At 45.5% G+C, this 13,620-nt stretch overlaps 1 protein-coding gene across 1 annotated transcript in view; it reads left to right on the forward strand.

The window, feature by feature from the left end:
• The window catches only part of lama5 (laminin, alpha 5), a 377,969-nt gene that overhangs the window by 188,882 nt on the left and 175,467 nt on the right, over positions 1-13,620 (forward strand). Inside the window, exons 22-25 of the mRNA XM_072515083.1 lie at positions 1,992-2,148; positions 3,104-3,236; positions 8,735-8,877; positions 13,067-13,173. Of these exons, the coding sequence (XP_072371184.1) occupies positions 1,992-2,148; positions 3,104-3,236; positions 8,735-8,877; positions 13,067-13,173 (540 nt within the window). The remainder of the gene's footprint in view (positions 1-1,991; positions 2,149-3,103; positions 3,237-8,734; positions 8,878-13,066; positions 13,174-13,620) is intronic.

Genomic DNA, 13,620 nt, shown 5'->3' on the forward strand with positions numbered 1-13,620 from the left:
CCCCGGCGATTCTCCGGCCCGCGATGGGCCGAAGACCCGCCGCTGTCAACCCACGGCAGCCGGTGTGGATTGAACCACCTTTGGGATGGCAGTGCGGGCGGGCTCCGGGGTCCTGGGGGGGGGGGGATCTGGCTCCGGGGGGTACCCCCACGGTGGCCTGGCCCACGATCGGGGCCCACCGATCCACGGGCGGGCCTGTGCCGTGGGGGCACTCTTTTCCTTCCGCCTTCACCATGGTCTCCACCATGATGGAGGCGGAAGAGACCTCCTCCACTGCGCATGCGCGGGGATGCCGTGAGCGGCCGTTGACGCTCCCGTGCATGCGCCGCCCGGCAAAGTCAGTTTTGCGCCAGCTGGCGGGGCACCAAAGGCCTTTCCCACCAGCTGGGGGGGCGGAAATCAGTCCGGCGTGGGCCTAGCCCCTCAAGGTGAGGGCTCAGCCCCTCAAGATGCGGAGACTTCTGCACCTTTGGGGCGGCGCGATGCCGGACTGATTCACGCCGTTTTTGGTGCCGGTCGGCGCACATCACGCCGATATCGGAGAATCCCGCCCAAGGAGCGCTCTATTGCCACAAAATGTGTAAGTTATCAATGAGGTATTTTCTTTCCCCAAATTTGAGTTTTTATCCACACCTCTCTACCTTCTGAATCTATCCATATTTTCTACCTTAACTCTCATATGATGTATTAATTAATGTTATTCAAAATTATTCTGCAAATTGCTGTGAAGAGTCACCGTGGAATTAGTACCGTACAGTGGCCACTTGAAGGGCTTCAAGTCCTGCCACACCGGTATTTAACCAGTGCTGCCGCTACGAGAAAGCTCCCGACTTCTGATTGGCTAGCAGCATTTGGAGGCAGGACTTCGGGGCGGAGGGTGGGTGGTGGTCCTCTCACAGGAGCTGGGAATTCCAACACTGACCAGATAGGTAGGTGCCTGATTGGGATTAAGTCCCTCGAGCCTCCTGGACATAGCCACGGTGGGGTTGCCACTAGTTTACCGGTCCACCGCGACCATTGAATTCTGCCCATAGTTTCAGATTTTCATGAAGAAATGCATTCTGATTTCTCATTCTCTGTATCCAGCCTATACAAGAATCAGAAAGACTTGCATTTTTATCTAGTGCTTTTCACAACCACCATTCAATCCCCTTATAATGTTAAAGACCTTGATTTAGGACATCAATCTACTAAGCTGAAGGAAATACAACTGCCCTCATAATTTAACCCTTATAATTAAAAGCCTTTAGCACTGCTGTCTCACGGCGCCGAGGACCCATGTTTGATCCCGGCCCTGGTCACTGTCCTTGTGGAGTTTGCACATTCTTCCCATGTCTGCGTGGGTCTCATCCCCACAACCCAAAAATGTGCAGGGGAGGTGGATTGGCCCGCTAAATTGCCCCTTAATTGAAAAAAAAAAGAACTGGGTTATTTAAATTAAAATAAAATAATTTTAAATAATGCCTGCAGTCACATATTTTTGGCATATTCTAATGTGTGACCATTGTCATAGAATCATAGAATTTACAGTGCAGAAGGAGGCCATTCGGCCCATCGAGTCTGCACCGGCCCTTTGAAAGAGCATCCTACTTAAGCCCACACCTCCACCCTATCCCTGTAGCCCAATAATCCCCCTAACCTTGTCTTTTAAAATTGTTTAGTGACATCCTTTTCCATGTAGGTGGGCCTTCTGACCCTCCAAGTGGAAAATGGGAGGCTAACCTGATTTTATGTGACTTCACATCGATGTGTTCTCTCTGTTAGTTGACTCATAAAGCTTTTGAAATTTATTTTCCCAGTTTCCCACTTGCTGACATGTAGACTGATCCTCAAGGAAGTAGGCCTGAAAATGAGAAAAGGTAGAAGCAAATAGCTAAAAGTAGGGAAATTCTGTGATCTAACATCAATGTTTCCTTTGACCCAAAATAAGTTGCTGAGCTGAATCAGTGATAGGTTTCATTGCAGATTCTCTTCATGATTTCTGTTTTTAGAGCAAAGCCTGACCATTACTTCCCTGACCTGCATCATCTGGGGTTTGAGATTGAGGATGGTATGACCCCTGAAGGGAGGGCTGTTCGTTTTGGCTTTAATCCACTTGAGTTTGAAAGTTTTAGCTGGAGGGGGTATGCGCAGATGTCTCCAATTCAGGTAAGTGAGAAATCTACTTCGCAAAGAAGTTAGACTTCATGGTCAGCTAGCGCAGTAATTGGGATGCTACCCTGAACTTTGAGAAATCTTTTACCAGGCCCCACCTTCTAAGTTTTGTCTCTCAGCCCACTCACTTGAGAATGGTTATTGTTTCAAACTGGGCCATGGCATAGCTGTGAACAATTGTACAGGTCTTCATCCGCATCTTTCCAGCGCTCCACTAACCCATGCAAGCGTGGCATTGGACGTGGAGAGATTTATGTTAAAAAGGCTGACTGTGGGTGAAAATGTGATTATCCATGAGTAACTTCAAATCAGATTTTGGAATCCTTCAATGACCCAATGGGTGAAGGAATGCTCAATGTTGATGCTGCACGGGCAGTTTGAAGAGAGATATTAATGCTCAGCACTGATGCACCTCACCGAAATGAGCACCAAACCCAATGCTTGCTACAAGTCGCATAGACAAAAACCTTTTGTGTTAATTCAGCCGTTCATTCTAACTGTTTGCCAGACCTGTCCTAATTCTCCTTCTTATGGTACCTTGTTGTAATCCTTGCATATATGTAGGAGAGACAATGGCAAGGAGATTATAGTCTATAACATACACCTTTGAGTATGATGTGTCACACTCATATATCACTTGAATGAAAAGTTAATATTTCTGTCTTTTAATATTTAAATATTAATATTAATAAAGATAAAATGTTATAACTGCTTTTGACAAGTCTCAAATACATTTGTGAACCATTCATGTTTGTTTAAGACGTGTTAAATTCATCTGATCTAGTAGTTATATCATATTGCGACATTGACTCAGAGCTGGAATTTAATTTCTTTTTGAACTTGTATAGTATGCACGCTTTGTGTATTTGGGCTGCTGGCTTGTAGAATGTTGCTTGCTGAGGTGGTGGAATTAAGTATCATGCTTCCCATCCGCTTCTCTTTCCCCCAGCCTAAGGTAGTTGTGACTGTCAATGTGACCTCCCCTGACCTGTTTCGCATAGTCTTCCGCTATGTGAACCGCGGATCTGCTGATGTGAAAGGAATGGTGATGGTCAGCGAATTAAGTCTTGATTGTGGGAACTGTAAGTGGCTTTTAGACCTATATTTACATTAAATGTCTTTGCTTATTATTCACCCCTTTCTGCAAGTCTAGTGATTTGCTCCAGTACATAGCTGGCATTGCTTGTAGGTGTGAACGAGGCTAACATGCTTTGCAGGTGGATTTCTTTCAAGTAAAGGGAGACTTTGCATCTATTATATCAAATCTCCTTTGCTAATTATAGTCCTAGTCACACCTATGTGCCATTGTCAAATTCCTTTTCATTTTTACAGAATAGAGTCAAAATAACGATGCATGTGACGGATTCGGAGCTTTATTTGTTTCGTTTCATCTTGAGGTATATTAATACAGGATCTGCCACTGTATTTGGCAAAGTTACAGCTTATCAGGGACACAGACCAGGTAAGGTTTTAGCCCCATGTGTGCTGGCCCCTACAGGTTTCGGTAGTTAAACTGAGTGCATCAGTACGGTGCTGTGAAACTAATCCAGTTGCTCAAAGTCTTCAGAGTTAGCAAAGCCCAGTAGGGCTCGGCATTGTACCGTTGGTTCATTTGGAAGTAGTAGGCTCGTTGCCCTCTGCCAGCAATTGCTGCCTTCAAACTCACAGAATCCCCTGCCTTCAAACTCACAGAAGCAGTGGCTGGACTTTCTAGGGTCCTTGCTACCTGTTGCTACAGGTGGTACTGGATATTCCGATTCCAATACCTTCAGGGACCCAAGGAGCAGATATTGGATCCTCCATTAGCTTTCCTACTTTTCTTTCTCCTCCCTCTTTGTTGGTAGTTTGGGAGATACAGGCGCCATTAATGGAGTTGCCCAAATCCGCTGACCAAATGAAGCGTTGAAGCAGAAATCCCGACTGCACAAAACTCCTTTTTAATGTATTTCATCACAGAGTTTCACACTAGGATTGGAAGGATGGTGCCACTGAAGTACCAGTACTCTGAAACTCAACTTCCAACAGTGATCTGAGTGTCTCAGTGGAACGTCTCCTTTGCTGTTACTTTTACCAAAAAAATCTGTTATTATAAATGTTCCATTATGCTTAACAATTTATAGTCAGATACTAAAGTCCTCCTGTAGTCATTTGTGGAGTTTCCTATGAATTAACATGAGGGAGGAATGATACTATAAATGGCTGATTTTCTGAGTTAAAGTTGTCTGTGAGACTCCCTGATGATAACACAAACTCAGTGTCAACCGATATTTCTTCCTCCGGTCTTTTGTCCGAGATTAAAATCTAAACTAAAACTGCAGTTAACTGACGCTAAAGAATTTCCTGATCGTAGAAACTGTTTCAATTCTTTTTATAGTCGTCTTAATGGCTCACCTGATTTGACCCAATTTTGACCTCAGAATGCCTTAATATCCCCCCTCCATGACCCCAGCGGATGCAATTGTGGCGCATACCATGCATGCAAACTAAAAGATTTGGAAATTTTGCATGTAAGTGCAATACACCCCCTAGACTTTGATAATTTATGATCACCTGTTAATCCCTGGACCCGAATGCATCTCTGCCAGTAATCACATTAGAAATAGGCGCTTGAGCCTGCTCCACCATTCGGTAATATCATGGCTTTTATGGCTGTCTATCACTCTCCTGCCTGTTGCCTGCAACCCTTAAACTTCCCTTTGGTTCAGAATCTCATCCAGCCTTGAACTCATTCTTTTTTTAAAATAAACATTTTATTGAGGTATTTTTGGTTTTACAACAACAAAATAAACAATGTACATGAATTTATATACATAGTGCAAAAGCTGTCTTCCTCCCTTACAGGTACCACCTTTATTAACCCCCTACACTGAACTAAGCTACCCCCCTCCCCCCTTCTGCTGACGATTAATTTTCTGCAAAGAAGTCGACTAACGGTTGCCACCTCCGGGCAAACCCTAACATTGACCCACTCAGGGCGAACGTGATTTTCTCCAAGCAGAGAAAGCGAGCCATGTCAGATAGCCAGGTCTCCGATTTCGGGGGCTTTGAGTCCCTCCAAGCTAATAACATCCGTCTCCGGGCTACCAGGGAAGCAAAGGCCAGAACGTCTGCCTCTTTCTCCTCCTGGATTTCCGGATCTTCCGACACCCCAAAAATCGCCACCTCTGGACTCGGTGCCACCCTTGTTTACAGCACCATGGACATGACATCTGCAAACCCCTGCCAGAATCCCCTAAGCTTTGGGCATGTCCTTAAACTGTATCAGATCCTTGAACACATTCAATGGCTCAGCAAATACTGCCCTTTGGGGTAGAGATTCCTCCTCATCTCCACCTTAAATGGGTGAGCCTTTTTCCTGAAGCAGAGCCCCTCGTTCCAGTAAACACCGGTTAGAAATTTCACTTTTTTCTTTTGACGAGGTATTAGCTCAGGCGGGAATGGCTGGGTGCAGCCTGACGCCTTTTCCCAATATATTTATTCGACACTTAGTCCCTCCCGCCAGCAATCCTGGCTTCCATTTTTTAAAGGGTGACTAAATGTAAAAAAAAAGAATACACAAAAAGCACGGACATCGTACAACCCCCTTCACACCACGGAATTCCACCGTCCCCCATCATCTCAACTTCTTCTCTGTCAAGCTACCTCAGGATGTTACATGCTTCAGTAAGATCACCCCTCATTCTCCTGAACTCCAACAATTATAGGCCTAATTTCTCAGCCTTTCATCATAAGACAAACCTCTTCATCCCAGGAATCCACCCATTGGTCCTTCTCTGAACTGCCTGGAGTGCAAGTATATCCCTGACCCCATGTTAGAGAGCCTTGGGTGTGACATTCCTGCAGTTTATTTGCTTATTGGCTCAAAACTATGACCAGATTTTCAGGGGCAGCATGGAAAAGCATGATGCTTTCTGGGCATTTATTTTTTAATTTCCCACTGCGATCTGCAATAATGTTTTCTGTTTCTTTGAATGCATTTTAATGGCATCCGTATCTGTATAAGTATTGTACAAATTGAAAAGCTTCTCTGCACGTTCCAAAATATGCTGTGGCTAATCAGCCCTGGATGGTTAAATGAGTCAAAAATTCAATTTTTATTCTTAAACAAAGACTTTATCCTGTGCGTTTGGTGCTTCCCTTTGACCCCAATTGTTTATGCTGATTGCCACCCATTTTTACACTCCGGCCGATTCTAATGCAGGGAATTTGAACATAAATTGGCATTAGAATAGGGCCATTTTGGGATCAAACTTGTGGACTGGACCCACAGAGGAAACTCCAGGCCTGTGTTCTCGCTCAATTTCACAAGCTGGGCTTGCTGGTTAGCAGTTGGGAGCGGCAACACTCTGATTTACATCTCTCAGGTCCAGACTGGCTGAGGGAATTGTCTCCACTGAAATGAGTTAGTTCAGTGTAATTTTGAAATGGAGCCATGGACTGGGGTGATCAATCTGTTTCATGTTGAATTCTCTCTGTGATTAGCTGCTGTTGTGAAGCATTTTAGATTGTGGAGAAGATGCAGCTTTGACAATGATTTATAATTCCCATATAACAATGCAATAAGCAAATAGAATGCCGGTCTATCATTCTTCATCCTTGGTAATCTTCAGCTCATCCACATCTCTGTCACCTGTGCCCTTTCCCATACTAAGGGCGGGATTTTCCAACCTTTCCCGCCGGAAGGATCTTCTTGTCCCACCGAAGTCAACCCTTCGTGGCAAGTTCCCAGGCAGCAGGGTGGGAAAGCCACTCAAACACCCATGGATTCGGTGCGACCGGAATTTCCCACCGGTGACCCATAGCTTTCTGCATCTGCTACAGGAAAATCCTCTGCGGTGGGGGGGAATGGAAAATCCTGGCATGAGTATCACTCGCCCATCACCTCTGTGCCCATTGACCTCTATTGGCACCCAATGCCCCAATGTCTCAGATTTGAAATTCTCATCCTCATGTTTAAATTCCTCATTGAGTTTCTTCCTCCTGTCCTATGACTGCCAAATCCAAGCAGTAGATTTTGCACTCTGATCCACATACCACCCCTTGCTCCACCCCACTATTGATGGCCATACCTTCAGTCGACTAGGCTGTGCACTTTGAAAACGCTCACTAAACCTCTCCACCTCCTTGAATACCCACCTTAAAACCTACCTGTTTTGTCATATTTTTGTCAGCCCTCCTGATATCTCCTCCTTTGTCTCAGCATTCATTTTATTTTGTTATGTTCCTGTGAAGTACCTTGAATCATAATATTTACAGTGCAGAAGGAGGCCGTTTGGCCCATCAAGTCGGCATCGACCCTTGGAAAGAGCATCCTATCCAAGCCCACACTATCCCCGTACCCCAGTAACCCCACTTAACCTTTTTGGCACTAAAGGCAATTTAGCATGGCCAATCCACCTAACCTGCACATCTTTGGACTGTGGGAGGAAACCAGAGCACCCGGAGGAAACCCATGTAGACATGGGGAGAACATGCAGACTCTGCACAGATAGTGAACCAAGCCGGGAATCGAACCTGGGACCCTGGAGCTGTGAAGCAACAGTGTTTAAAAAAAAATAAATTTAGAGTGCCCAATTCCTTTTTTCCAATTAAGGAGCAATTTAGTGTGGTCAATCCACCTACCTTGCACATCTTTGGGTTGTGGGGGCGAAACCCACGCAAACACGGGAAGAATGTGCAAACTCCACACGGACAGTGACTCAGAGCTGGGATCGAACCTGGGACCTCGGCGCCGTGAGGCAGCAGTGCTAACCCACTGCGCCACCGTGCTGCCCCTGAAGCAACAGTGTTAACCACTGTGCTACCGTGCTGCATTATTGCTGCGTTAAAGTCATTACAAAAATGCAAGTCATTATTGAGTGAGGCTAAATAATACCAGTCCGAAGAAATTCTCTGCTTTAACCATGTGAATTTAGTACCAGTACACTGTGGTACTGTGTCTAATCATAGTAACCGAGGCAAAATAAAAATATTCAAACCCTGGATGCAGTACAGAGGAGACCGTATAAAATTGATCCCAAATATTGAATTGGAACTGACCATGACTTAAGGTAGAAAAAGGTAAATTCAGAATATTGCTCCAAACCAAATTTTGACCATAGGCGAAGGAGATGCAGGTTCATACTTAAAAAGGCAAATGTAGAACTGATATCAAGAATTTGTTTTCAAAGAGAACGTTCAGGTAGGGTAATGCAGGTGAACCTGAGCGGTCTTTGCAGATGGATGAGCCCAAGTGGTTTCCCTTATCTGTGCCCGTTTTGTGAATAGACCGGCTGTTGAAGTATAGGAATTAAAGTAAATGGTCAATTGTGTTGCTATAATACATTTTGAAAACGCCGATGATCTTTCGCAACTTTCGTACCAGCCAGATTTAATTTGAGTCGTCTTTGTTAAGTTCAGCAGCAATATGATTCAACTGATTGATTCATTGGAAATCTGGAAGAGCCTCCCATAGTTACACTAATACTCTTAAATCTTTTGTTTCATCAAGTTATTATTTCACCTTTGTCCCATTTGAATTGAGCAACCTTCCTGTATTTAAATAGAGGAATGATGTTATATTTTGTGTCTTGGTGCCCAGGTTCCGAGCAGACAAAGCAGATCATTTTTGCCCCTAGCACAGAGCCAAACTTTGTCACTGTGCCACAGAATACATTCGTGGAACCGTTTGTGCTCAACCCTGGCGCGTGGTCTGTGATGATCGAAGCAGAGGGTATCCTCTTGGTAAGAATCATTTGTGCTGGGTTTCATGTGCAAGAACTGTTGTATGGAAATGCAGTGTGTGATACCGATGTTTCTTTGGGGGGAGGGAGGGGCAGAATAAATCTTAACTTGGGCAATGGCTGTGGGTGCATGTAATTAGAGGTCTACTATGTACTTCCTCAAATGATTCAAAGTATTTTTACTCTACAATACATGCCATTGAATCCTTGCTAACTCAAGAACATTTTGGGGTGAGGCTTGTGCAGTTCAGGAACATGAAAGGAAGACATTTAGCCCCTGGTCCGAGGTTTGAGATGATGTTTTAAGGAATTATTTAATGGGCAAATTAGTATGAGCCAGAACTTGAGATAATAAAGAAAAATGCTGAAAATGCTTGTATTGAAAAGCAACTTAATATTTTAGGCATAGAGCAATTGTCATAACTAAGGTTCTGACACAGCAGCTACACATTGAGCTGTTATTGCAAAGGAGGGGAGATAGCATCAAAGAGAAAGGGGCGTAGGGCTGGATATAACGGTGGGGTGGGGGTTGGGGCCATGGGTGGTGGCAGCAGGATAGATTAAATGAGGGACTGAGGGGGCTAAAGTGGGCTGGAAAGAGGCTACAGTAGTGGACCCCTGCAACTCCTGCCTCCATTTGAGGTAACTACAGAAACAAAAACTTAAATTTCTTTTGAGGCTTCCTGCAGTTTCTTAGAAGGACCGCATTACGGGCATAGGTTAAAAGTTGAGTCAGTCATCTTGGGAAAGCCACTGCCTGGTACCTGATTTGCACTTGCATAGCGTGCCATAGTGGTTACAGTCAGATGGCATGGATGCTGCAAAAGCCACCCGTGCCAGTGTGACAGTCTGCCAGTAGAAGCGCAGGAAATAGTTTGGGCTTTGGAAATTGAGTGCAACAAGTCCAACTTGTATATGTGAAAATCTTTGCCACCCAGGTCTGATATTTTAATTAAAAGGATGCTTTGATGATTTCTCTTCCATTGTCACTGGTTTACTTGTTAGTTCCTGTAATGTTCACATCCTTGGTTAGGAGAGTGTGGCAGTTTGGCCATCAGACAAATCTATAGGGGTATCAAATGAAGATTCTCAGTTGATCGACTGAGGGATTGTACTTGAACTCTTCCTTCCGCGAATGGCAAGACTCGTCAGCATGCTTCCGTTGCAGAACAGTAAAGTACCTGAGCCAGTTCAGGCGCAGTTCCAAGGCCAGTATTTCTATTTAAAAATGTTAATACTGTCACATTGTAGCTGTCACATTGTAACATCCTCCTCACCTTTTGAGTGGTGGCATGTTGTGTTTTGCCAAATCCACAGAGCTACATTTAGGTCTGAGCTGTTGAAACCTTGGGTTTCCAATTCATTATTTGCTTTGAGGTTGGTAACAGCAAATATTTGTTTCCAAAATGGTTAGCACAGCTCACGGTGCTGAGGACCCGGGATCGAATCCCGGCCCTGGGTCACTGTCCATGTCGAGTTTGCACATTCTCCCCGTGCCTCTGTGGGTCTCACCCTCACAACCCAAAGATGTGCACGGTAGATAGATTGGCCACGCTAAATTGCTCCATAATTGGAAAAAAAAGAATTGGGTACTCTAAATTTAAAAAAAAATGAAAACTGATGAAAAAGTTTCCTCTGACATTATAAAATACAGTGTTTAATAATGATTGACCTGTGCCTTTACTAAAAGCTTGCATCTTAAACCTGACAATAAATTAGTCTTGTTAAAACACAATTTAACTGTGTAACATGGGGCGAGATTCTCCGACCCCCCGCCGAGTCGGAGAATCGCCGGGGGCTGGCGTGAATCCCGCCCCCGCCGGTTGCCGAATTCTCCGGCACCGGATATTCAGCGGGGGAGGGAATCGGGCCGAAGTCCCGCCGCTAAAATGCCTGTCCCGCTGGCGTAGATTAAATCACCTACCTTACCGGCGGGACAAGGCGGCGCGGGCGGGCTCCGGGGTCCTGGGGGGGGCGCGGGGCGATCTGGCCCCGGGGGGTGTCCCCACGATGGCCTGGCCCGCGATCGGGGCCCACCGATCCGCGGGTGGGCCTGTGCCGTGGGGGCACTCTTTTCCTTCCGCCTTCGCCACGGTCTCCACTATGGCGGAGGCGGAAGAGACTCCCTCCACTGCACATGCGCGGGAATGCCGTCAGCGGCCGCTAACGCTCCCGCGCATGCGCCGCCCGGCAATGTCAGTTTTGCGCCAGCTGGCGGGGCACCAAAGGCCTTTCCCGCCAGCTGGCGGGGCGGAAATCAGTCCGCCGCGGGCCTAGCCCCTCAAGGTTAGGGCTCGGCCCCTCAAGGTGCGGAGGATTCCGCACCTTTGGGGCGGCGCGATGCCGGACTGATTTGCGCCGTTTTTGGCGCCTGTCGGCGGACATCGCGTCGATGACGGAGAATTTCGCCCATGATGTAAAACACTTGGCAGACTTCTCCCATCTGGGAGGTAGGTGTGGGAACAGGGATTGTTTCCTGCTGCAGGGGCCAATGGGAAGCCACATCATATCTTCTGGCCCCGATCTCATTAATAATGCATCCGGGGTTCAGTGCCGTATCCTGTAGCGGGGTGGGTTTTATTGCATGTCTGGGTACCGTATTCAAAAGGCACCCAACATCACTGATCCACAGTCAAGCGAAGAAGATAGACCTCCTGAAGGAAGAAGATGGATCGCCAGGGACACTGTGAGGCTGGGAGATGGACCTCTTCGATGACACTGCAGCTGAAAGATCCACCCGATAGATGCCACCAGACCTGCTGGGAGAGTAATCAATTATATATGATCTGAAATGAAGTAATTCAATTGGAACCGTTTTGCTTCTCTTTATCACTGTTCAGAATTATCTTAAGACTGGTGATGATGGAGAGAAATTTCTCTGTTTAAAGTGCTGGCTTCCATTATTGAATAACATTTTCTCCAACATCATAAGAGAAAAGTTAGTTTTATCAATTCCAGCTTACATGGCTCTGCGAACTGGGAAAAAGACATCCAACTGATGCCTACGATCAAGTGGTTCCCTTGAGACTTGAATGGATTGGCTTCTTTTTCTGTCTGGGGTGTCAATCTGGAGACAGAGGCAATTAGAGAAAATCAGGGCTAACCAAGTAACAGTTTGACAATTGTATTTTTTAAATTAACTAAGTGAGCAAAATTGGCTTGAAAACATCCTGCGTTCATGAAAAGATTTCTTTTTTTGTAATTGAACGGAAAGAGTAGACAACATATTCAAAGTTACTTTTATTAACGTCCAAGTAACCAAAACATCTGGGTTGGGAGAAGATACCACTGAGGCCAATTGTACAGGGGGGGAGGCAATAATTTGTGGCAGAGTCTGTTTTCTATGGGTTGCTACTCCACGTAGGAAATGCCCTAAATTCCATTGTGATGGTGGTGGAAAAAGCGACTGATCAAATCTTTGGCAACATTTACGTTAAGCTTTGGCAAAGTGTCTGGGAATACTGTTCGGGAATTCACCTGATAGGCTTGGCAGAACTTGAAAGCTGGCATGGGTTTGCACTGGGCTTTGGGTAGGCCCCAAGACTGAAGGGGACAAACGTTATCAATCTGCATTGGATCTGTTAACCAATGGAGACGATGATCGTTTTCTTCCGCAGGAACATTGAAAACATTTTTAAAAGGAAACGGTGAACTTGTCTCATCTTAGGACTTAGGATTTACATAGAATTTACAGTGCAGAAGGAAGCCATTCGGCCCATCGAGTCTGCACCGGCTCTTGGAAAGAGCACCCTACCCAAGGTCAACACCTCCACCCAATCCCCATAACCCAGTAACCCCACCCAACACTAAGGGCAATTTTGGACACTAAGGGCAATTTATCATGGCCAATCCACCTAACCTGCACATCTTTTGGACTGTGGGAGGAAACCGGAGCACCCGGAGGAAACCCACGCACACACGGGGAGGATGTGCAGACTCCGCACAGACAGTGACCCAAGCCGGAATCGAACCTGGGACCCTGGAGCTGTGAAGCAATTGTGCTATCCACAATGCTACCGTGCTGCCCTAATTTGCTGATTGTTATAGGTGGTAGCTCTCTGAGGGGTAGAAGCTTTGAAAAGGAAGACATGGTTGTTCAAAAATAGAAAATTTTTATTATGCGAGACAAAACCAAATCCAACCATGCAACGTTACTCTTGTACAGAGTCTCACATTGCTTTATCTTGCAGGATTACCTCGTGTTGCTACCGAGTGCGTACTATGAAGCACCAATCCTTCAGCTCAAAGTAACTGAACCCTGCACCTATACAGTGAGCCCTCAGGACAACACTCAAAAGTTAGTATGACATGGAGTGTGATGGGATTTAGTTTAAAAAATATATATATTTATTAAAGTTTTTTAACACAATTTTTCTCCCTTACAAACAATAACCCCCCCCCCCGTAACAAAAAAAACGAGAAATCGCGCAGAGCAAGATATATACATGGCAAAATGATATATTTACTCAGCTTTGTACACTGGCCCTCACCCGTACGTGCCAGTTTCCCCAACCCTTGATGTTATCTCTTGCTCATCCACCCTCCCAGGCAGACCCCCTTGTGATGGGATTTAGTTGAACAACTTTTAATTACTCTTTTGCTCATGTGAAACCTTTTGACACTATTTCTGAATTGGTTGGCATGTTCTTGTTTTGTGCATAGTATGTTGTACACATCCACATTCAATCCTGAGTGACCAGTGTTAGGGTACAAAAAAAAAATCATTAAGCAGACTTGCTATGGG

Source organism: Scyliorhinus torazame, chromosome 8 (assembly GCF_047496885.1).
Source record: "Scyliorhinus torazame isolate Kashiwa2021f chromosome 8, sScyTor2.1, whole genome shotgun sequence".
In the NCBI taxonomy this organism is placed as follows: domain Eukaryota; kingdom Metazoa; phylum Chordata; class Chondrichthyes; order Carcharhiniformes; family Scyliorhinidae; genus Scyliorhinus; species Scyliorhinus torazame.